At 46.0% G+C, this 25,977-nt stretch overlaps 1 protein-coding gene across 1 annotated transcript in view; it reads right to left on the bottom strand.

Annotated features, from left to right (window-relative positions):
- GPC3 (glypican 3) overlaps nt 1–25,977 on the bottom strand; it is a 399,544-nt gene that overhangs the window by 99,500 nt on the left and 274,067 nt on the right. The window contains exon 6 of the mRNA XM_059385454.1: nt 2,098–2,218. Coding sequence (XP_059241437.1) covers nt 2,098–2,218 — 121 coding nt within the window. The remainder of the gene's footprint in view (nt 1–2,097; nt 2,219–25,977) is intronic.

Raw genomic sequence — 25,977 nt, 5'->3', positions numbered from 1 at the left:
GGGGGTATATATAAAATTTCTGATCCTCACAAGAACCTTATAAAAGAGGTTTTGGTATCTGTCTGTACTACAGACGAGAAAACTACAGCTCAGGTCCAATGACTTGCCCAAAGTTCTATACCTGGTGAGATCCACGGCCAAATTCAGATCCATCTGGATCCAAAGCCCACGCTTTTGCCACTATGCCACGTGGTCTCCCACAGTATGAATACTGAACACTCAATATCTTTGCTACGAGGCTGGATTTTCTAGGGACCATTAGGTCAGATGGAAGCCCACGTCCGACATTCCTTTTTTCCACTGAGGGGGTCCATCCACAGGCCTTTGATCTTGCTCTAACCGGGTGAGTGTTGCCACCCAGCTAGAGCTGGTTAGAGATAATCTGGAAAGGGTTCAGAGGAAAAATGGCCACTAGTGTCCCCAGGTGAAGCTGTACCGTGCCCTCACGTGAGTGGTTTCTGCTGTGCTCTCAACCCTTCAGAGATGCGTTCTGGAGAAATCCTATCACATATCGCCAGGCTCTGTAGAACTTCGTGAGGTTGTGAATTCACAGAAAGAAGGCTCTTTTCCAGCACCACTGCCGTTACCACGTGCCACACTCACAACTATTCATTCAATGCTCACTGAGTAAGTGCAGGGCACTTTCTTAGCACGGGAGGGGTCACACCCGAGCGTGCTGTAAATACTTCTGCAGGGCCATTTGCAGTGAAATACACCACTATTAGAGAGCCCTTCCAGACATTTTCTAAGAACCACAAAAATGTCATTGCTAACCTTTGTATTAAAAAATAAAGCCATGCCAATGTCTTCACGCACAAACCTCTGACCCTGCATAAGGATTTGAGTTGCATTAGGTTCTTTCGAAGCTACAAATAGAAGTCCGTGGTGCAGGGTCCTCCCACTCATGGATCACGGGGCAGGAACTCTGTCACTCTGGTATACAGTGGCAATTTTGGTGGCCTTTTTTTTTTTTTATTGTGGCCACAAAGCAATCACAAGCAGATGGTACAACTAACTTCTATTTGTGTCTTAGTTACTAAACTCCTCATGAGAGGAAAACTGTGTACAGGTCAAGGGAATCTGTGGGTGTCTCTGTGCAGGGCAGTGAGTCAGAAGGAGGCAAGGGTGCGGGGAAGCTCGTCTTCTAGTATCTTCCTACTGGCAGTGAGAGCTGATACACGCCCCCGTTGGAAAGCAATTTGGAAACATGCATTAAAATGCTCACATCCTTTAACCTGATAACACCAGTATTTTAAGAAAATGATTGAAGATCGGGAGAAAGCTCCATGCATGAAGACGTAGCTTTCTTTATGAGGATAAAAAAGTTGAAACAATGTCAATGTCCAGCAAAAGCAAGCTGATTAATTATCATGAATACTTAAAGAAATCTTAGGCGGCCACAAAAAATGATTAATATGAAGATCTGTGACAACATGAAAAAGTGTTTCCAATATAATGTTAATTTTAAGAACTAAAAATCACTTGCGTAGTTCCAATTATGTAACAAGTCCGTGTGAGTGTGGTTTTCTGGACAAACATTAGAAAAGAACATCTAAAAATGAGAACAGGATAGGGTAGTGGGATTGTGAGAAATATTTTCCCCTCTATTTTCCAAGCTTTCTCTAATATTACAATATTATCTGTATAATTTTAAAGTGGGGTGAAGGGGTCCCTGGCTGGCTCAGTCGGAAGGGTATGTGACTCTTGATCTCAGGATCATGGGTTCGAGCCCCACGCTGGGTGTCGTGATTACCAAAAAAATTAAATTAAGTAAAAATGGAGTGAAAATCAAGGGTCAGACGTCCTTTTCAACAAAGCAAATCTTTTTTTTTTTTTTTAAGATTTATTTATTTATTTGAGACAGATGCATGAGTGTGGGGAGAGGGAGAGAGACAATCTCTAGAAGACTCCTGTCAAAGATGGAGCCCAACTAGCGGCTTGGTCTCACAACCGTGTGATCATGACCTGAGCTGAAATCACAAGCTGGCTCAGTTGGCTAAGTGTCCAGCTTGTGATTTCAGCCCCAACTGGAACGGTGGACCCTGATCATCGCTCATTTGTTTCCCCATTTCCATTTTTGTTCGATGTACCGCTTACCTGGTTAATGTGCTTCAGCTTGTCAATAATTTGACTGACCACTGGCTCAGGGCCCTTCATTTTCAGCTCATGGAGGTTGAACTGATTTTTCATGCCATTCCTCGCTGCCTTCTGGCTGTATCTGGAAAGGGGAAGGTAAAGCAAATGTTGGTCACAGGAAGGACCTTTTACATGCAAAATAAAAGCTGACTCTACTTGACGCCAGTGGTCAAGCTGACCACAAGCTCTCCTCAGCCTTCTAAACCAACGGATGACCCTATGATGCAAAAGTAAACCACTCCAGACAAAGTCTATTTGCAATGGAGAGCTTTCCACAGTCAACAAACATTAATACATTAATTCAACATCCTTCCCTGCCCCAGGAGTTGGGGATACAACAATGCAGACCAAGTCACCTCCCTTACTCTGTTCTGGATCCAGCGTGGCATCCAGAAGAGTAAGGGCCCATGGCGATTCAGAGCGATGAGAGCTATGTGAAGGGAGGTCCTGCGTCTTAGGGGAGTGCTCACAAGGGACCTTAACTTACTCCCTGGAAAAAGAAAGACGCCTGCCTGTTCTTGACTTCTTCCTTCTCCTCCCCTTCCTCCTCCCACCATTTCCTGTAGGCCCTGGAGCTGGGTTTGTTTTGGGGAGGCATTCCCAAGCCATGTGCAGTATAAATTTGCCCTTGCCTTACACACCTCCCCCCCCCCCCCCGCATTACGATAGTCTGGTTAAGGGCAAATTCGTGTTCTTTTATTTGTATTTTTAATTACAAATATAGTCATGTTCATGGTAAACAACTTAAACAGTACAGAAGCAAACGAAGCATAAAGTCAAAGTCCCCCCATCATCCTACCCTTCCAAGAGAGAAGCATGGCTAACTGTCTGATGTATATTCTTCTAGGGGTTTCCACACACTTTTACTAACACATAATTCTAACCCAAATTGGAAGCATACTAGTCGTGCTGATCTACAACTTTTTATCACTTAACAGCTGTCTTGTTCTTATTCTTCTGTATGGCTGTATCATAATTTACTTATCCAATCCCTGATGAACAATGGAGTTATTTCTAATAATTTGTTAATATAAACAATGCTACAAAGAACATCCTTGTATACTAATCTTCATACATTTGCATGAATAGCTATAAAGGATGATTGCCTAGAATTTAGTCACTTCGTATTCTTCTTCCTTAAGATTTTATTTATTTATTTATTTGAGAGAGAGCATGAGCAGGGGGTAGGGGAGAGGAGCAGAGGGAGAAGCAGACTCCCTGTTGAGCAGGAAGCCTGACGTGGGGCTCCGTTCAAGGACACGGAGATCATGACCTGAGCCCAGGGGTGACGCTTAACTAACTGAGCCACGTAGGCGCCCCTCACTTTGTAATCCCAAATTATGACATGCAATGAATAAATACTACTACATTTTTGCATAGCACTGAACAAAGTAGTTTCTTATCATTCAGCTTATGCGAGCGTCTCAACCACACTGTGATGTGGGTAGGGCAGACATCTTTATTATTTATTACCAAAAATTCCACAACTTCAGAAGATACTGATCTGGTTTTGTTAGGTGTTCCCTTACACGATACGATGTACCTGCCAATATTCAGGACATGCTTTGAAAAAGACGTACAGTAGCAGAGGAGGTCAGGAAATCGAGTTCCGACCTTCATAATTAAAAAGACATCCAATGAAAAGGAAAATATTCTTTTAAAATAATCCCTATACCCAACATGGGGCTCGAACTCATGACCTCGAGATTAAGAGTTGGGAGCTGCCCTGACTGAGCCAGCCAGGCGCCCCATGGAAGGGAAAATATTTTGTAGTAAAGTTGAAGAGAATATTTGATTGCATTTCTTCTGAAATGCTAGCCTCTTACTTAACTTTGAAGATCAGCGAATACACAGATCACCAACCATCAAACACCAATTGCCTTTGGGGGTATATTAAAGAAACGCAAAGCAGCATTCTTTATTTACGTATCTTGTGGCAATCAGCTTACTAGCCTCCTCTTTTAAGTTCTTTTACCAGCAACTTCATTGTGTCTCTCTTTGCACCTAATGATGCCTGAAGCAGAGACCCTGTTCACAGATAAAGGGGGAAGTCTTGTGATAAATCTTGTGAAATGAGCTTCAGGAATGTGTCCCCAGAGACACTTCTGTGGGCTTATGCATATCGAAGCTTGCCGACCACTTTTATCCCTGCTCCTACAAAACAAACGTCTTCCTGAAGTTTATGATCCTCATTGGAATAGTGTAAAGACATCTGCCAACGTCCCGATTTTGCCCTATGCTCCCTCTTCCAAATCACCTATAAATATTAAATCAAATTAGTCCCCCAGCTGATCCCCGTGGAGCACTGTATTCCTTCCCGCCATCCGGAAAAGTGTCCCTGTTGCTTGCTCTGTTTTTTGGTTTCTTATCTCCAAGCTATGGATCAGGAACCAGGACAAAACACTGCTCTCCAATCCCACAGTGACTCAATTTTTTTAAAAACAGCTTTGGGTTGGAAAACCTGCCAAACATTTTGAAAGTTGAAATAGCAGCCACTGTTCCGCTCGCCCCATGTGCTATTTAAATCCTCAAAGGACTTTAGTAAATTAAGCATGGTTTCTGGTTACAGAAGTGTTAGGAAGAGCTGGCCTGTGGCTTTGACCTAAAACTTGCCTTAATTTTCTGTTTTCCGCAAAGCAGTAACCCAAAGTACTGATCCAACTGATTCCCATAGCTGCTAAGACTTTATGGCACTGTTTTAAAACTTGGTGTTCTTGCATTCTCCCTTGAGGTGTCTCAATACCTCCCCCACGACCCAATCATTTCTGTTTCCCACGTGTCTACTCTGTTTTCCTTAACTGGACAAAATACAGAATGAAATCTTAAAAGCCAGGAGTGCTAACTGGAATATTATGCAGACATGAAAAGGATGAAGCCAACCTATTTGTGTTGCCATGAAGCCAAATCCAAGACGTGTTGTTGCAGATACAAGCAGCGGTCACGAATGGACGGCGTGATTCCACTGGGCATAAAAACGGGTCTGCAGATGTATGACTCCCCTGTCCTTTATATGTGTCCCGATAGACACAATTTTTAAGAAACAGTGATAGCAGTTTGCAAGCAAAGATATGGGGAAACTCTTAATTTTATTTTATCTTCTTCCATATCTTGTACATTTTTAAATCTTTATAATAATTTAAAGTTTAATGAGTGAAGTTTTAGATAGTGATTAATTTTCTTAAAGGCAGAAGAGAAAGCAAAAGGAAAGAAAAGGTTGATTAAAAGCAGGGCCCACGGGAAGCCCTTCTTCTTGGAAAGCTTCTAGTGGCCATCACTAACAGCCCAGCTCAAAGGTGATTTCTTAGGACAGAATGCACATGTATAGAATGCAATATACACGATGTCACCCTGGACCCCCTCGCACATCAGGTGCTTATCATTAGGGAGCTCTGCTTCGGTAGGTGAAACATACATGTTTCATACTCTTCGATGGAGTAACTCCAATTTGCCTATCTCAAAAGGACTGTAGATCAGTGAGGCTGTGAATATGAACAGACGTTATTATTATGAGTACCTTTTCTCAAAAGGAGGCAAATAAGTCATTCTAGGCTCCATCACCTTCCCTGGGGCTGCCTAAAGCCCCTTCCTGAAAGCGACTGAGGGCCTCCCTAAACCACTCTGATGCATCCCGACCTGCAGACCTTGCATGTAACTGTATCCTGGGGAGCGACTCGGTTGCTTGCTCTCCTCTTACGCACGTTCCGATTACCAGCCCATGAAACCTGTGAGGTCTTTGAAGGCAGAGGCTTGGTTAAGTTCTCTTTTGTACTATGCATAGCACCTCTGGTACTGACTGTAACAGGAGTACCAAGAGCTGTCAGCATTGAGTGCTTTCTCTGGGCCAGACACTGAAGCACTGAGAAGAAAAACCATGCGGCATCTCATGGACTCCTCTGAACAACCCAAGGGGATAGACACTAGGATTATCAGCCCGTTTTTACAGATGAGGAAGCAGAGGCACAGAGAAGTGAAGTCACTTGCCCGAGGTCACACAGTGAGTGGATAGAAAGTTGGAGTTCGAAATCTTGTGAGTCCATCTCTAGCTGCCTGTGTTTTTCTTTCTTCAAGGTTTTCTTTTTTAAAAGACATCTCCGCACCCTACATGGGGCTCAAACTCACAACCCTGAGATTAGGCGTCGCAAGCTCCCACGGCTGAGTCGGCCAGACGCCCTACCTGCCTCTGTTCTTAACCCCTACGCTGCTACTGCTTCCTTAGGAATCGTCCATGCTGACTAGGTATTTGCCATTTCCTCACCGCACTGCTCCCCCATATGAGACAATTCACAGGCTCCCTATATGGGTCACCAAGGCTCGGCGCAGGGTGCGCAACAGCGGTTCTCCTGCCTACTCAGCAGATTCCTGGGCTCGCCCTCTAAAACCCTCAGGGAGGGCCCCATGGATGGAGTTTCTCCTCCCAAACACAGATCCAACAGTATTGTTCTTCAGTAAACTATCTGTGTTCTTGGGAGATACGGTATTGAGGTCAGAGAAATAAATAATCCACTGCGACGACCACTACCACCACCGCTGCCAAGCCAATGGGCGAGCACCAAAGGCGATCTGAAAATCCCTAAGGACAACAGGAAAATGAATGCAGTAAATTGTTGTGTTTACTGCCTCTCTGCCTTCATCCCCTCGGCTCTAGCAATGTGGCAGATGTGGCGTGTCCCCGGGGAATTTTATGGAACATGCATGCTCCGCTTCCAGCCTGGAGGGACTCAGTTAGGGGTGTCTCCATAGTTTGGGCATTAATTAATTCAGCATTTCATTTCCAATGGCTCCCTCTGTGCTACTGGCGTGTGGAGGTTCACGAGAGGCTCTGAACGAGGATGAGCCATCACAGCACGACCCTCACCCGCAGGCTGCCCAGAGTACCAGGAAAGGGGGCTCCGTTGGCCACAGAGGACTTTAATGATGAGTTATCTACTTAATGACACTCACCTCTAATTACATTCATTGTCCTCTCTCAGGAATACTGCTTCTTTCCTAATGCTTTGACGTGGTTCTGGCAATGAATGCCAGCCAGTGGAGAAAGAAAAATGAATAGAGAGAAGTTCCTATCTCCAGAATCTCTAGTTTTCTTAACTGGACATGTTACATGTGATCTAAGAAGCATCAGCTTTTAGATATGATATGCGGTAATACTTATATACTACTTATATACTTAAATACTACCATCCACTTTGGTATCTGCTTAGCACAAAAGTGACTGCCCTAATGCCAAGAAATCCCCATTTGTGAAGTGAAAAGGGGACATGCTTCTGTTCAGGCAGATTGGTCAAGGATGGGGGAGGAGGGGAAGGGGGGTTACCGGTGCAAAAGCCATAAAGAGAAAAGGAACCTAATTAAAACAGGACATCTGGGCATGCTTGTCTTGGGACAGTTGAAGCAAAGAGAGCACTTGTAGACGAGGAATAGAGTCAAACAAGCGTAAAATGGGCGATCTTTTCTTCCCATTTCTGTGCTGGCTGAGGCAGCAAGGGTGTAATGGAAAGAAATCAACGAATTCAAACGTAGTAGAAATCGCTGGAAACGGAAGCACCCTTAAGAGATCATCTTGTCCAATCCACTCTTCGGTAGGTGAAGAAACTGAGACCCAGAGAGGGGCTTTTTTACCAGCACAAGTTGTTAGTGTCACAATCCCGCCCTTTAGAAGAAAGTCGGCTCTTTAAAAGGTCCCTTAAATGCACACTGGGAATTTCAAACATTGCTAGCCCGGCTGGCTATAAGGCGAGGAGGCTGCTAGAAAACTCACTTTCCTTCTTCCCCCAGGCATTAGAATCGTGGTAAGTGTTTGAGAACAAGTCTTAGAAGGACTAACTACTCCTCCCCCCGCCCCCCGCACCCCACCAAAATATGTGATTTTACAAAAGTTTAATTTGCTGTGAGGTTAGACGGAGGCTGAAAGTGAGTTACAGAGCTCACATTCTTAGAGCGCCATCTTATGGAAAGACTGAGGTATTGCATGCAGCCCCGGATTTATCAGCTCCTTTCTTTGGAAAGTGCTCCAGCCACAATAATCACTGTGGAAAAATGGGATAATTAAAGAGTATAAATAGCTTTAAAAACAAGCCAGAACACAGGGTAGAAAAACCATCTTGTTAAGAGGCCTAGAAAAATGTTCTTTCTATCCAAGATGCAGTCTTAATTTACATAAATGAACAGAAAAATAAAGCAAAAGGTGAAAAGAGCTGTTTTTGTAAATGCATTTCATAAAGATAGCAACAATTTGCTTCTTACTTATTTATGCACATACTTAAAGGAAAATGTTTCCCATATTTGTTAGCACAGCAGTTCCACTCGAGAGCAAATGTCGACTGGGAGAGTGCCAGAAACCTATATATCCACCACACTCTGAGAAGCCCCTCTGTTCTTTCAGATATTAATTACAAATACATTTCAACAGACAGGAAGTAAAAGCTAGAGAAGAGACCGGAGAGATGTAGATCCATTTATATCTCATTTAGCGGGCATGAGCTATATAAGGGACTATGTGTATTAGAATCTGGTTTTCACCTAGTTTCAAAGCAAAGAATATCTTCCAGATGGTGAGGAAAGCGTGAGAAGTTGAACATCACCCACCATGGGGAAGAGAGCCTGGCCTTAGGGAACACGGAGAGAAAAAGGCCAGTGATGAGGGATCACCTGGACATTGGTCCAAGGAAGCAGCCACTGCAGAGGAACCTCAAGGTAAGGAGAGAGAAGAGTGAATAAGGAAGCCAAAGTGAGACTGTGGGCCAGGCAGAACCCAGGGTGTGGGAAGGATGGTGAGCACTGCCTTCTGGGCTTGGAGCCCGACAGCCAACAGTCCGGATGCCAGGTGGACGGTTCTCTGGGCGGGAGGGATGGTGCCCCTGAGGAAGGATTTCCAGCCAGTTTCACTCTTACAAAACCCGAAAGAAGCATGGAATTCAGGAGCTGGGGAGCTAGGGGTGGGGTTGTCACGGCACGAAGCGCGCAGTGTGGATTTATTATTCAGTCACCCCGAACTCATTTATCAAGTCCTTCTAGACCAGAGAACTAGCCCAGAGAACCAGATGTTTTCTCATCCCACTGGAGTCAAGCCAGAAGGAAATGATCTTTACCTGCTTTTAAGTTAGTTGTGTGTGTGTGTTTAAGTTAGATCTTTAACTCATGGGAATGAAGATCAGGTTTGGAGAGAACCCTCAAAATCCTTTAGTCCAATGCCCTCCCCTTACAGATGGGCAGACTGGGGCCCACAGAGGCCAAGCGTCCCTGCAGATGTGCCTTGCACGGAGTTGTCCCACTCCCCCAATACATGAGCCAAGAAAGAAGTGAGAGAACAGGTCACCTACCTCAAGGCCTGTGACAGCACTGGGGCACGACAAGGGATGGTCAAAATTGTGGCCAGTCATTAGCTTTAGGAGGCGAAAGCCGATTTAGTGTACACAGTTTACCAAGACCCCGAGTAATTGTATACTCGAGAAAGACCAAGTCACGTGTCGGAAGGCACACCAGCCTTGTTGTCAAGACCTAGTTTCACGCGGGGTAGGGGGGGAGGTTGGGGGCACCAGGTGGTGGGTATTAGGGACAGCGCGTATTGCATGGAGCACTGGCAGTGGTGCAAAAATAATGAATACTGTTACGATGAAAAGAAATAATAAAAAAAAAGACCTAGTTTTACAAGCTGGTTTCCACCACTTACTGTGTGCCTTTTTCCTCTTCTTTAAAAAAATATTTATTTATTTATTTATTTTAGAGAGAGAAAGAGAATGCGAGGGGGGAGTGCTATAGCACCAAGAGCCATAAGATACCTGAGAATAAACCTAACCAAAAGATCTGGACTCGAGGAACTACAGAACCTCATGAAAGAAACTGAAGAAGATACTGTGTGCCTTTTTTTAATAAAAAAAAAAAAAAACCATTAATTTAGTTATTTGACAAATCACAAGTAGGCAGAGAGGCAGGCAGAGAGAGAAGAGGAAGCAGGTTCCCTGCTGAGCAGAGAGCCTAATGCGGGACTCGATCCCAGGACCCTGGCATCATGACCTGAGCCAAAGGCAGAGGCTTTAACCCACTGAGCCACCCAGGCGCCCCTACTGTGTGCCTTTTGACAAAGAATGAAACCCCGCCCGGCTGGAGTTTCGTCCTCTCTAAAGTGGGGATGATGCCACTTGCCTTGTCTGGAGGACGAATTGATAGCCCAAAGCCTAGTTAGTTGGGACAGCGGAGGCCACGTGCTTCAAACAGTGCCCAGACCCCCAGGTGAGGGCCGCTGCTGTTACAACGGGAACGCACCGAACACCGAGCGGACGTGCAGCAGGAGTGCAATAAATGGTATTCGAAGAGGATTTCCAGAGAGAGGATGAAGGCGCCTTGCAAGGAACAGTCAGGGGAGGCTTCAGATCTACCCATCCCCGTGCTGAGGAGACCAGAAGAAATGGAAGCATCTCAGTTGGGCAAGGATGCCCCAGCTGAAGTCCAAGTCCAAGTTCGAGCAGGGGCATCGATGGTGTAGGGTTCAGGGAGGACTGAGCACAGCCACAAGCACCCAAGGCTTTCTTTGAGGGTGTCATTGAGCAGTGACTTGTGGCTCCCTTTAGCAGAGATGTCCTCACACAGAGCCTCCAGGGGACAGGGCCTCTGCGGGGAGGCAGGTGGTGGGGGCGACTCACCAGGCAGGGCTTCAAACGGTCCAAACTTAACTATCACCTGCTGAAGAACACATCATTTCCTGAGGCCCAGGGCAGTGACCAACCCGCTTGGGGTGTCAGAAACCCGCCCTGCTCACTTGTCCCCCCGCATTTCACTTTCCTCTTCTCTGGGGCCCCAAACTCCCACTTTGCAGAAGTGCCCCAAGTCATGAATCCGATGGCTCCTGAAAACACCCACATGTTTTCTTCACATCCCTTTCTTGAGGACATTTGCACTGTCTGTCTCAGGTTCCTGTGGGGTCCACAACAGCCATTCTTCAATGCCATGATCTGCCCAGCGGAGGCCGAGACCCTCAAAGTCGACCTACAGTCCCACTTCGCTGACCGGTTTGAGAGGCAGGCACGTCGGAGTTAGGGGAAAGGGAGACTTCCTCTCTTCCCTCGTGTGTGCTGTGTTTCAAGCATACACCATAACAAAGAAAAATGTCCTTGGTGTGGCTCCAGGCATCCCCTGGAAACTTATTTAACGACCCCCCCAAAGCTCACGAGGGGAGGACGCATGCGTTCCCATGAATAGGTACCACCGACATTCTTGAAAGGAAAAACTCACTATTCCTGTCACTGGCTGTCAATTCCTCTTGTCTTAGCCACACTCATGTGTAGGCCTTAAAGCCTTCACTGAGCAGGATTAGGCCTACCCGGACCCTGAGCCAGTGGTGGCAAAGGCCTCTGGAATTAGTCTTATACCTCAAACCCGGTCTTTCTTGTTTGGGGAGGGAACCCCAGAGATTCAGGCATGACTTCCTCTTGCCAGCTAGATTTCCCTGGGCTGTGCTACCCGGAGCTCTGTCCTGGTTTTCTTGTATGTATTCATCTCTGGGTCTGTCCTCTGCTTCACCCCATGAACTCGCCCTGCCCGGCATACAGAAGGCAGTCCATAAGTGTCTGTCGAACTGAACAGAGACTGAATGCCTCACCCAAAGCTCAGCTTGTGTGGTCGAGACTCTAACCTACTTTGTCCAACTCTTGTCAGTGGTCTCCCCTCTGGGCCCTTCCCCACAACCCCCAATCCGCAGCCACTGACTGAGAACCTGCCTTATGCTGGACTTCTGTCTGGGCCCTGCCAGGAGAATCAGCCACTGTGCCCCGCCCCCTAGATGGCAACACTTTGGAAACCAATGCCTGCCTGGAGAAAGGCAGGGTTCCTTCCTTCGGCCCTGGTGAATATCATTATTCGGGTGGTGGGTCACTCCCCCCACCCAGGCCAGCCAGGCAGGTGAGTTCCCACAGCCCAAGTGCCACTCCTTCCAGCACGGAGCACTCAGTGCGTGCTCACGCCAAGCCCACCCATCGAACACACCTACTAGCAATATCAATTCTCCGAGTGTAAACTTCAGCTCACTTCTGAGTGGTTCTACTGCTGTGAATATACATCTTCTGATACACCTGTTACATTTCCTATAGTCAAGGCAGTAACTTCGAAAGAGTGTCGGGATGGGGGGCGCCTGGGTGGCTCAGTGGGTTAAGGCCTCTGCTTTCGGCTCAGGTCATGATCCCAGGGTCCTGGGATCAAGCTCCACATTGGGCTCTCTGCTGGCAGGGAGCCTCCTTCTTCCTTCCCTCTCTGCCTGCCTCTCTGTCTACTTGTGATCTGTCAGATGAATAAATAAAATCTTTAAAAAAAAAAAAAAAAAGAGGGTCTGGGGTGTCTGGCTGGCTCAGTGAGGAGAGCATGAGACTCTTGATCTCAGGGTCATGAGTCTGACCAGACATTGGATATAAAGATGATTTTAAAAAAAAGAGTTTCAAATCTCATGGTGAAGTTTCTAGGTTCTCAGTTCTGGGCATCAGAGAAAGGATTTACCGTCTTCCATCAGTAAGAGAATGCAAGTGCTGTCTACTCACCACTTCCCTGCTAAGCATCTACATAGCCCCGAGCTCAACCATAGACACCCTCCGCCACCCTGGAGCTGGAGGTCCCGAAGATTCCGATGTTCTGGCCCCACTGGTCCTCAGAACATGAAACCTTCGACTAGTGACTGTGTTGGACTCCCCAGCAAATCTGTGACCCAGCGTGTGAAGCTCTTCTTCCCGGCTCACCGCACACATGCCAGCCTCCATCTCAACACCCAGAGCGCTTGGCAGACTGTGCCACAGGGGCTCAAGGGAATACGAAAGAAGCCCCCCCCCCCCAAGAATACAGGGACTTGGTGTTAGACTTGGCCAAGGACACTGAAAAGTCTGATCTGCGGGGAGCGCGGATTGGCTCTTTCTGTTGTCTTCTTCCCTTATAAGTGTTCCCGAGCCCCCGAGTCCGGGCTGTGGTCAGAGCCCAGGGATGGCAGGGGGAAACAGTCTGCACGTCTGCTTGGCGGAAGACGGTGGCGATGGTGGACCTGGGCAGGGGAACCAGAACAGCACAGGGGAAACGGCCTACCATTTGCCAGCATCCGCCGATCAGAAGAGCTGTGCCCTGGGCGGAGCCAAGCCGGGCACTGCCGCTCGCAGCTTGCCAGCAATAAAATAAAACCAAGCAATCACAGAGGAGAGAAAAGGTGAACTCGAGTGTAAGCCACCCCCACTCCTACCGCCCCAGTGGCTGCAGGTGCCGTCAGGCCCCACGACGCTTTGCACCTGCTCACCGGCCGGAACAAGCAGGCCCATTGTGTGAGGCTGGACGCACGGAGGTGCCAAGCCAAAGAGGGGGGACTCTCCTGACCATAAAGTAGATGGCATTCCAGGAAAACTTTACTAAGCCAAATAAAAGTGACTGTAAAGCACTTGGTAAAATATAAAACGGCTACAGAAATACTTTATAAAAGCTCACAGCAATGCACACAAGGACGACTAGGTCAAAACTCAGCCTCGCTCTCTAGCCCGGAGGGTCTCAGAAAGAGTGAAAACTGTCTGCCTCAGGCCGGTTTGCTCAGCCAGTCTGTATGCCTCTGCCCTTACCAGCCCTTCGGCCCTGGGCACTTCTCTCCATGGAGCTCTCCCTTCACGGATAGATCTCTGTGCTTAGAGGGCTTCTCATTTCAATTCTGGGTGGTTGTGTCCAAGAGTACTTGGAGCAACAGACACTGAATTCTTCCATTTCTCTTGCTCAGAAGCCCCTTTGGGGTTATGTGGTGCCTAGAGGGACACATTTGCTTTAAAGTTTAATTATATGAATTTCACCCTGAACTCTCCAGTATCAGAAGCTGAGAACAACCCTGACAACATCTCAGCCAGCCAGCCCACCTGCTCCCTGCAGCCCCAGAGACACCTGGAGGGGTCAAACGAAGAGTTCATTGCCATCCTCAGGACAGTAATTACACCCTGGGGCTCCTTTCAAAATTCCCAGTCATCAAGGGTTAGGGTTAGAACTGGAAAGAGCTTTCAAGGTCACTTCGTCCAGCTCCTTCATTTTATAAATTAGAGAAAAAGCTGAAGGGCAGTGACTTGTCCAAGGTCACGTAGCAGTTTATCGTAGACCTAGGACCCAGGCTGGATGGACTTCCGGCTCCAGGCTAAGAGGCTCTCTTCTTACAAGGGCTCCAGAGCTCCACAGGGGACATACAGGTGATGGCTTTATTATAGGAGCCTCGTGTGTAGAGGTGAAGTGGAGGGCTAGCCTCGGAGGCAGATGGGCATTTGAGAAGCAGGGCAGTGTTGTGGGTAGAGGGGCACAGACTACCTGAGCTCGGAGCCCATCTCCCTAGTGCTGGGGGTCTAGAGTAGTTACTCAGCTTTATCAATAAAAGGAGGGTAATGAGAACATCCAGCTCGGAAGGCTATTGCAACCATGACTCCAGCACATCTACACAAGGTGCCCAGCACGGTGCCTGGTACATGGAAAGCAGCACAGACATGCCAGCTACGATAAACACTAACCATCTTTGCTGCCTCTGTCCTACTTTCTCACATTTTGCTATGCCCTTAGATAGGATTTGGGGGGCACAGGGAAGACAGATGGGATCAACATGTTTCAGGGAAGAAATTGTAAGAGAAGTTCCAAAGTGAAGGCAGAAAGACCAACAGAAAGAGTGAGCTGCCGTTCCCCGCACCTGCCTTCATCCCTCGAGAAAACCCTGTACCTGTACCGCTGCACATTCCGTCCATACTTAGTGGGGGACCAGCTGTGTCGTTTTGCCAGGGACTGAGCACTCAGAATCCCCTGTGCCCCAAAAGGAGAAGTCTTGGGCAGCCTGGGACAAGTGGGTCCCTGTAGAGGCCAGGGGGTGTTTGCTGTTTGGGGCTACTATTTCTTAGGGCCAAAGTGCAGAGGGCTGCTGCTAGATGCCATCCACCGGCATTCGCAAAAGCTGGTTTTGTTTTGTTTTTGAAAGACTTTATTTATCTACTTATTTTGGAGAGAGGGAGAGAGAAAGAGAGAGAGTGAGAGAGTGAGTGGGGGAGGGGCAGAGGGAGAGAGAGAACTTCAAGCAGATTCTGTGCTGAGCATGGAGTCCAACGCAGGACTCAATCCCACGACTCTGAGATCAGGACCTGAGCCAAAATCTGGAATTGGATGCTTCACCGACAGAGCCGCCCAGGCGGCCCAAGTGTAGCGCTTTTTAATGGGGCTTTCCTCATATCTATGAAGGGAGGGGGGTAAAAGCATTTCTTAAATGAATGAATTTCCCCAGGAGAACGTGAGCCAGTTCAAAGATGTTGGTCTTCAGCAAGACATTCTCCCAGTAATAGGCTCATTATCACGGACTCTTATTTATTCGCTTTGATTCTCTGATGCAGGCTATCTTTCTCTAGGTTGTAGTCCCAGGGCTGTTATTACATGTGTTTGAAAGTAATAAAACTACATTTATTTTAAAACGGCTTGTCACTCAGACTTTTCATTAATTTAAACTGACATTAGCGATCCCTCCAAGTAGTTCCTTACCCAGGGCCGACCGGTTTCTTCAGCACCGTGGACTGACTTGTTTAAGAATAGAATCTGCAGGGATAGGTGGATTTGCTTCAAGGAAAAAAAAATTATAAAGTAATATGTCTGGAAAGATGCAGAGAGAGAGAGGGAGAGATTCAGGAAGCTGCTAAAGCCTTTGTGAAGGGAGCCCAGTAATACTGCGTTAATTAAGCCAACACAGTTCCATTCATTCAGGGCAGAACTTCCCGCCATATCTGGTCTACTTTTTCCTACATTAATACCTAGTAAATGCAGGGCGCTTCATAAATTTCAAAGCTATTTCAAATGCATTTTCTTGTTGGAGGCTAGCAGCAACCCTACGGAGGGAGTGAGGAAGAGGCATTCCTTTCACAGTCTCACAGAAGAAGACAAAACCGAGAGAACTGTAGTAGTCCACCCAAAGGCGCACAGCGACCGGGCGGGGAAGCCAGACCTGGTACTCAGGTTTGCTGGGCCACAATTCTGTTCGTCGGTTCATCCACTGAGTTCAATAAACACATTCGGAGAGGTTACTCTGTGGCGGGGGCACCTAAGCAATGGGGATATGTAGGGAGAAGGAGCTAGTAGAAAATGACAAACATGAGTAAAAGCTCCCCATACAGGGTAACTGGGGCCAGCCTTGAGGGACACCCAGGGGCTGAGGGGTCCTAAACCCAGACGAGGGCATGGGGCAGGAGGATTCTGGCTCCTCAGCAGAGATGCCGTGGACTTAAGGATAGGTCGGTGTAAGAGCTCTTTTTCTGGCCCCTTCTAGAATAGTTTTTGGCTTTGTCCTCGCTAGGAGTATTTGGAGATTAGGTTTTCAGCCCGAGTTCTTATGGAGCACAACCCTCCTACCTGTCCCTCCCAGCCGAATCCGAGAGCCCAGCTCTGGGCCTGAAGCTGTGCAAATGAGAGGCCCAAACCAGGCAAGAGCTCACGGTCTGGGTGGTTTTTGAGATCACCCGATATGGGGGTCACTAAAATATGAGAGGGCAAAGGAAGCCTTTGACACTGAAGCCACCAATTAAAATGTTTTCCTTCACGGGGAAATGCAAGTTCATTAGAAAGGTGACAAAGCCAAGGATCAGAGCCATGCTCCCATAAAAGAATAAAATTCATCAGCTCAAGAAAGTGGGAGATCAGAACTGATTTTAATGCTCTCTCTCCTTTTCCACAAAGGTGAAGCCAAGGGTAACAGAAGGGACATTAGAGCCTTGGGGAACTTGACTTGACCTATAACTAGACCTGTCCTGGTTTCTGATGTAAGTACTCGAGGAAGATTCCCTGTGTCGATCACAAGTAGGAAACCCTAGGAGGAGCTCTTTAGGCCACATTTGCTATAAAATGTGCACTGTGTAGGGAGGAAGGCCAGCCCGGTATGTAGCCTCAGAAGCAAACAATTCTCACCTGATCCCCAGGGGACTCGAATGCCCACCACTCAGGACCAAGGTGCACCAACCAAGTGTACACCAACTGGGACCAAAGATGGAGTTTGTTTTGTTTTCGAAGAAAGGAGAAGAAATAAGGTAAAAATGAGAGGGAGTGGGTGAAGCTATATTCCTGAAGAATCAAAATGGGTCTTTCAATGGAACTAAAATCAGGCCTAGCTCCATCTCTCTTCCAGGGAAGAATTGCAAGGGCCTTTTTATAGGCTTCTTTGAACAACAGAAATAGAAGATACCATTTCTTGAGGGCCTACTGTGTTCCAGGCACTACATTCTGCATTTCCCTATCCCTCTGAATCCTCTCAACAATCTGTTAAGGTAGAACTTATCAGCCCCATTGTACAGATGGGGAAACAGGGACTCAGGGAAGAGAAAGAGCTGGTGCGTACTAGAGCAGAAATCCAAAGCCAGGCCGGCTGATGCCAAAGTGATATGCTTAACCACAACTATGCTGGGTTTTATGATCACCATGTAATGTTGAAAGTTGCTTCTGTGTGCTTTTTGCTAAGCCCCAGCTGTTTGGCTGTATGTCTATCAGTAAAAGTCATCAGAAACTCAAACAATATTGTGTCCTTGCTTGCGTATAGGAGGAAAGGACAAAACAGGGAGAGCTGAGCTTCTTTCAAAGAAGCTGCCAAGAGCTTGTACATTGGGGGAAGAACTGTGGCCAGGTACAGTAGGGAAGTGGCACCTGCTGGTCACTTCCTGTGGCCTGCAGGGTAGAAGAATCACAGCCACCATGACAGTCACATCATCAAAGAAGCCTGAGGTCTGAGGGCAAGGCGCATTGATGGGAAGCTCCAAAGCGACGCTTCCCTGACAGACTTTTCCCTATCTTTCACACAACCAAGTCTCAAGAGTCTATTTTCTTTGATACTGTGTGTCTAACTACAGAAGTACCAACATGTTTGATCAGCTATCCCATTCAAGAGTCGGCTTCCAAAAGACTTATAGATATTTCTCCCAGATCCAGTTTACTTTTATAGAAAGAATGGCCTACACTTCTTTACCCTTGCTCTTGACATTTACCTGACTTGTTCAACCAAACAATAATGATGCAAGGCTATCATTTATTCAGTGCCTACATGCCAGAACACATCTTTACAACATGCTGTAGAGTATCATCCCCATCTTACAAATCTGGTAACAGAATTTCTTTTAAAGATTTTTTAAATTTATTTGTCAGAGAGAGAGAGAGAGAGAAAGAGAGAGAGAGCATAAGCAGAGGAAGAAGCAAGCTCCTGCTGATCAAGGAACCTGATGTAGGACTCGATCCCAGCATCCTGGGATCATGACCTGAGCTGAAGGCAGATGCCTAACCAACTGAGCCACCCAGGTGCCCCTGGTAACAGAATCTGATGTCCAATGACCTGCCTGAAGCACACAGTGTCCGAACCAAAATTAAAATCTCCCTCTGATGGAACTAGAGGGTGTTAGGCTGAGCGAAATAAGTCAGTCAGAGAAAGACAATTATCCTGTGATCTCACTTATGCGGAATTTAGGAAACAAAACAGAGGGTCATAGGGGAAGGGAGGGAACAATGAAACAGGACAAAATCAGAGAGGGAGACAAACCGTAAGAGACTCTTAACTCCAGGAAACACACAAGGTTGCTGGAGGGGTGGTGGGGAATGGGATTACTGGGTGAGGGGGGTGAAGGAGGGCACGGGGTATGATGAGCACTGGGTGTTCTATGCAACTGATGAATTACTGAACTCTGCCTCTGAAACTAATCATGCACTACATGTGAACTAATCGAATTTAAATAAAAAAATAAATGAAATCTCCACCTGTATCATTTAAAGACTATATTCTTCCCAAGATGCACCAGTCATCTGGGTCACGTTTACTGACCCCTCAGGATCTTCTTACTATGATCCTCTCCACTGAAGACCATAGGCCCCCAAGGCTTTTCCCAGAGAAGAGGTAGGAAAGGTTCTGAGGACAGGCATCATCTATATAATCAGTCTCTGACCCATCAACGCACTTGCTCTGAAGGAGGTAATAAGATTGAAAGAGCAGACACACTCTAGTATGTTAATAATTTCTTAAAAGCAATGATAGTACGTCGGGGACACCTCTCTCAAGCCTTCAAGGCTCAAAGAGCTCTGGTGCATTGAGTCATGATCCTAAGAGGAGACAAGCCTTACCTACCATCAGAATCACATTTCGAGGGAGATTGTGAGGGGGTACTTACTTGTTGAGGAATAAATATTCCGAGACCGACCTTGAAGGCCCCCAAACATTCTCCCTATAATGAAATGGTCCAACTGAGCACAGGAGGGGCCGGCATCAGTACTAGTAGGACACAGTTTGTTCATAGTAATAAGCCCTGAGCCTTTACCAGGTGGTGACAGACACCAATACTGGGCCATGACAACGTCCCCTGCCATTTCAGATGCGATGGTAGTAAAGGACAGCCCATCCCAAACACAGCATGCCATGTGAAGCTGTCAGTCAGTAGGATGAGCTGGGTTTTTCCTCACTCAATTCTGAAGGTAGAGCTACTGTATGCGACACCATAATCCCAAGGGATAAATGTCACATATTGCCATGGAAGGTCCTGAAAAATACCTGTCACTGAACACTACTTTTGACATAAAGCTCTGATGAAAAATATGCCAATCTAATCTCTTAGAGGGATTATTAGATGGGGGTACACTCCAAAAGTATCTGTCTCGAACCTTACCAGGGTTTAAAAATTTTTTTTTATTTATTTGAGAAAGAGAAAGAGAGAGCGAGAATGTGTGCGCACAAGCATGGCAGGGAAGGGCAGGGGGAGAAGCAGATTCCCCTGCTGAGCAGGAAGCCCAACACAGGGCTCGATCCCAGGACCCTGAGACCATGACCTGAGCCGAAGGCAGATGCATCACCGACTGAGCCACCCAGGCGCCCCTCACATTACCAGGATTTAAAAAAAACCTTGAGCTACCATCAACACTTCATGCTATACCAAATGACTTCCTTGCAAGCCTCTCTGTGAACAGTTGTGACTTCCGTGAAGCAAGGTGGGAGATGTGAGCTATCATCCCAGCAAGCAGTAGGATGCTTCGGGACCTTCATTCCAGGGCGCACACTCAGGCCAACATGACAATTCCCCACATCAGAAAGTATCAAGTGTCATGTCCCTGCTTCCAGGCAAACGGAAGCAGAAATGAAATCCAACCACGTCTGACGGCGGCAAGAACTGCAGAACTTGGCATTGGTAAGATCAACTTCTCCACTCTTGCCAGGCTTTTGTCCGCAGAGCTCCCCCTTGGGTTAGTGGCCAAGGGGAGAAGGAGCCACGAAAAGAAAAGCCTTGGATGCTGAAAGAATGTACCTCAGGGTCTAACTCTCAAACCCTCACCACAGGAGCTGCTAGGAAGAGCCACTGTGCCTTGGCCCCAGCAAGATTTTAGTCTGGCTTGTATCGACACAGACTTAGAATCCAACGACTCTAGGACCTAACTCAAGGCTTTGAATATTGTGTGCGTTATCCATTGTTTACTTTCTTTCCTGTGTCCCCGACCTCTTGGCTCTGTATTCTGCCTCATATATTAACTTCCCCATTGGTGCTTCCGTGGGCTATCCCATATCCCATATGACTGACTGGCTCAGTCATTGGAGCGTGCAGCTCTTGATTTCCGGGTAGTGAGTGCATCCCCCAGGTCGGGTGTAGAGATGACTTAAAAATAAAATCTTGTTCAAAAAATAAAGGTCTAGGTACACGGCCTTGAGCCATTTGGAGAAAAACCACCACATAAAGCCAAAAACAGACAAGTAAAACCCAAATAACAAATAACTTGCTCTAGCTAGAGAGGCTGGGAGGTACAGATAGTGCCTGCTCTGTATCACTAGCCGCCTGTTTGGATGTGATGGTGGTAAGCTGTGGGTGTGCATCTGTGTGTCTGTCTGTGCATGTGTACACTGTGGCATATAGGTCTTATCTTCACCTCGTTCCTTCGCCATCGGCGTGAAGGCTCTGAAATTCTTCCCATTTTGTTCTGTACACCAGGGAACAACTTGTTGGTGCTAGGAATTGGTCCCTCTCCACCAAAGTCCTCAAAACACAGCATTCTTAAAATAAGGACATCATGAAAACAACCTCACCTTTTCTAGATTACAGGGGCAGAAGAAACCATTGTGTTGCTCTCATTTTTAAGATTACTCATGTATTTATTTTGCAAAGTTATCTCTACACCCAATGTGGGGCTCGAACCCACAACCCTGAGACCAGAAATTCCATGCTCCATTGACTGAGCCAGCCGGGTGCCCCTTGTTGCTCTCATCTTTAGAATTATATTGCTTATGGCGGATATTGGGTGTTCGGGAATCGTGCGTTCATTACCACTGGTTGGTACGCCATGGTCTATGCCCCCAACCCAGCAGAAGACAGAGAGAAACAGTCTCCTTACCCTCCTTTTCTGCAACATTCAACAGGTCTTGAGACAAGAGCAAAACCCCTTGAGAACTAAGATAATTGCTTTGTGTATTCCTGCTTCTGCCTTTCCAACTAAGCAGAGAAATTCTGAAGAGGCATTATGAACACTGGAAGACTTGTTTGATCAGAGGAAATAAAGGAGAATTCACGGTGGGTGGGCGTGTGTATATATAATCTCTCGGGTGAAATGGGAGGTGAGCCCACAGAGGAGGGAGGGGAGTCACCTGCAGTGAAATTTTCCCTGTCGATCTCAGGGAGTTTATTTCTCTAATGCCAGGTGCCTCACGTGCGCCACCGAGAGTCCCAGAGTCATCCTGAGAAAACACGAGATGGATCTACTGAGTCATCATGGGCAGAAGTGGCTTTGTAGGACTGTCAAGAAGATACCAGCAATATTCTGGAGCAGTCAGGACTGAATCACAAAGGGGACGAAGACGTCATGACACAAAGTATAAGCACTTGTATATATAGAACTAAGGAGCCGCAAAGTCACTAGGGAAGCATCAAACCATACGGGAGGTGTGCTGATTGAAGGAGAGGCTGGTTGACCGCATACACAGGGCTGAGAGAAAAGACTCAGAAGATGAATTGCAAAGGGATATAAAAAAAAAAAAAAACAGGAGAGGTGAGGGAGAGGCTAGCCTTTAGGGGGTGGTCAAAGATGTCGGGGCTTGGAGGCATGAAAGTTTGGCTGCCCTGTCGTCCTCACCCTTAAGGGTGAGCCACAGTGAATCCAGAGGTGGTGGGCGGAGCCTGATAGAGCAGTGGTTGCTTGGGGTCACATAAATGCGGGGATAAAACTGACAAGTAGATACACAACATGTGCTACATCTGGGCAATGAAATGAAACATTATTTGGCCACAAAAAGGAACAGAGTACTGATCCATGCTACAACTTGGATGAACCTTAAAAACATTATGCTAAGTCAATGATTCTATTTGTACGGGACATCCAGCATAGGTAAATCCATAGAGACGGAAAGCGGACTGTTGGGTGCCAGGGGCTAAGGCAGGCAGGGAGTGGGGGGTGACTGCTAACGAGTACAAGCTCTCTTTCTGGAGCAATGTAAAGGTCTTAAAACCAGACCGAGGTGGTGATTATACAACATCGCAAATGTACAGAATGTCAGCACCAAATTGTATACCTCAGAACAGTTCCTCTTATGTGAATTTCACGTCAATAACACACACAGAGATGGGCAGAGCCTCTGCTTTGATGCCTCTGAAGGGAACTCTCCCTGGACTCCTGGGGAAAGAGACTGGCTGATTATTTTCCCTTTCTTCTCATTAAGTTGTAAGCTCCTCAGCAGAAGCAGGCACTGGATTCAACTTCTTACTATGCCCCCACATATATAAGACATGCTCCATCTTCATTGGATGAACTTGAATTATTAGACGCTCCATGTCCAGACGAGATAGCACCCTTTTCTCTCTGACAAGCAGTTTTTGCACAGGTATCAATTAAAATAGTTTCTGTTACACTAACTTAAAGATCAACTTGATTCAATGGTAAATGGGGCTTACCTTCCAGATGGTATCAAACCATCCAGAAGAAGAATAAAAATTTTCGTCTGTGACCTAGAAGTTGGGCCTAACATTCCCGAAAGGGGGTATGAGGAGGGCGTATGGGGATGTATTTACTAAAAGCTGCTCCCTCTTCCTACAGGTATTTTCAGCGCCAATGCAGGCAAAGCCCACGGTTACTTGTTGTTAAGCCCAGTGTTAACTTCCTCCCATGGGATCCTTTATGATTCTCTCGCATTCAGAAATGCTCTGAAATTCTCTGTTGTTCCACAAAGGCAAAAGACGGAGAATCTTCCGCCTTTGGCAACTGCAGGAAATCTTTGCCTGTAGGATCCATGGTAGCTCAGAAGAGTGTACATCGCACAAGCCAAGTTTGCTAATTCCAAGATTTCTCAGCTAAATCCTGGAGCCAATCTTTATCTCAAGCCAAGATGGGGAGATGGGGAGATGGGGAGGGTTGTGGCGGGGAGGATAAATGACAGGCTTCCTTGGTACTCCCTCGGACGAGATCTGTGAAAACATTCTCTTCTTTCATATTTCAATTGGTTTCATAAGAGCTCACAATTGAATGGATGTGAAACATAGCCCTATTTAGAGAGATAGTGACTTGTCGAGCTCCTGGAAAGTTGAGTGTCTGTATGGACATTCATAGAAGGAGGGTGCAAATGGTTCTGACGCCCCAGCTGTCATGGATATTGATCCATATTTTCCTTAGCATCAATATTTTCCTTTTAATCAGGTGTCTCCACTGATAAGTTTCATTTCCTCTCAGGATCCTTGATTTTCATAAAGTTTTCTTGACTAAAAGTAAAATACTTTGAAAAGAATACAAACCCAATCTGTAAAGATAACAAGGTTACAACTGATTGGACACTGTGAAGTGGCAACTGTTATTTAAGACTGAATGAAATGAGAAATTCAATGGAAAGCTCTGGAAAGAGGTTTCACTATAGATGAGACGTGCAGTGTGAAGCTAATCTTTATTAATGTCCATGGGCTACAGAACATCCTATGATTAAACGTATATTCCTGAGTAATTTAAAAAAAAATCTAGTTTGACACTATTTCCTAGTCCCATCATTGCATTAGGTCAGTAATTTAAGTGTAGGTTAATTATAACCTGAGGTTACTACCCAAGGAAGAGTCACTTCCTGGCTTATAGTTCCCTTACACTGTCTACAGATATGTTGGATTTCCTTCCTTTCTTCCAACCCTCTCTCCCTCCCTGGATAGCACATGTCAACAATAAAAATTGTTTTAAAACAATAGATTGTTCAGAAATATAAATAATGGATTTGAAATAACCTCTTTTCTCTATACTCTACCATTTGTTTTATTATTTTGTTTGATACCAGCAAATTAAACCAAAAAACTTCAGTTAACAGAATTATTTTAATGGTGCAAAAGTGCATTTGGCTAATTTTTAGACTCATTCAAATTTAGGAGGCTTGGGATTCCACCGTTTGATAGGGGAGGACTTTCTTGGTTCTCGAGCAAAATCCTTCAAGAAAGCATACCAGGCATGAAGTAGTTTATATTCGCCAAATTTGATTTTTAAAATCTCGCTAATTCAAAAAACATAGGCCTGGGAAATTTTTTTGAATAAATTAAAATTGGATCATCTGATTATATCTGACAGGATTCCAACATTTGCTTTAAATAATCACAACAATAAAGAAACCCATATTGACACTTGAAATATAGTAGGTGCTCAAATACTTGTTAAGTGAATAAAGAAATGAATGAATACATTAGCAAATAAATATATCACTAACTAACATTTCCTCTTTAAGAACAGACCATGGTTAGGAGATATGCTGCTTAAAACAAATTAGTTTTCGGGAATTGTTCATTTTTTACAATATTAACATCCCAGTGGGTAAGTTACTTCAATGGTTTCTCTTGAAGCTTATGCAAGAACCACATATTTGACCTGTGGGCATTTTCTTTTTCAAGGATTATATTGTTTATACCTGTTTTACAGCATCTGCTCTTGATAAAGCCAAACACTGACTGCTTTTTTCTGACAATTAAAAAAAATGTCATAATAGTTAAGTACATTTTCATGATTCTACTTAGATCCTGATGAGCTTTGAGGATAATAAATATGTACTATTTCTCCAGAGTAGTGTAGATGCATGGGGGCCATTAATCCCCGTAGCCTGATTCACATTTGCTGGAGGGAAGTCTATCTCCATGCAAGTTCAATGTCTCATCCCATTAGCACCTCATTCTCATGGTCCCAGGTCAGTAAAAACAGTTTAGTTGAGAAGCAAGCTGTTTTCAGGCATGTGTTTTGCCTTGTGCAGGGAAGAGAGAAAGGAGAAGGAAGAGGAGGAATGTGAACTGAGTTTCTGGTATGGGCCAGTCTGCTACGGATGCTTACGACCTCACCTCACGGTGACAACAACCCTGTGAGATGCCTTTCCTTACGGAAGAGGGCCTTGGGACTTTCTAAGTTGAGTGACCCACTCAACAATGCCCCACGCCGTAAGTATCAAGACTGAGAAGCAAACCCAGGTTCATCTGGCTCCAAAGCTTTCCTCTAGCCCATTATATTATATTGTTAATTCATTTAGCATCATGGCTAATATGCCATCCCATGCCCTGACGCTGGTTCCCACTAGATTGTAAACTCCTCCAAGCAGGTAACTTCCTGCCTTCAGCCTCATATCCCTGGTACCTAACCAGGGTTAGGATAACTCCTATCCCTTGGTGCCTAGCCCATAGTATCTCAAAACATAAATGTATGAATGAACGTATGAATGAATGAACTGGTAAGTGAAAAACCCCCACAGCCTGCCAGAGCTAGAAGGTTCTAATCCAACCATCTCACTTTTTAGATGGGGAAACCATGGCCCAGAGAGATTAAGTCGCTTGCCCCAGGTTAAGCAACTCATTAGTAAAAGATTCAGAACTCGAGTTCAAGCATCTTCTATATTCTCCTCGA

Source organism: Mustela nigripes, chromosome X (genome assembly GCF_022355385.1).
Source record: "Mustela nigripes isolate SB6536 chromosome X, MUSNIG.SB6536, whole genome shotgun sequence".
In the NCBI taxonomy this organism is placed as follows: domain Eukaryota; kingdom Metazoa; phylum Chordata; class Mammalia; order Carnivora; family Mustelidae; genus Mustela; species Mustela nigripes.
Note: the sequence above shows the minus strand (reverse complement) of the source record. Positions and strands in the feature narration are given on the sequence as shown.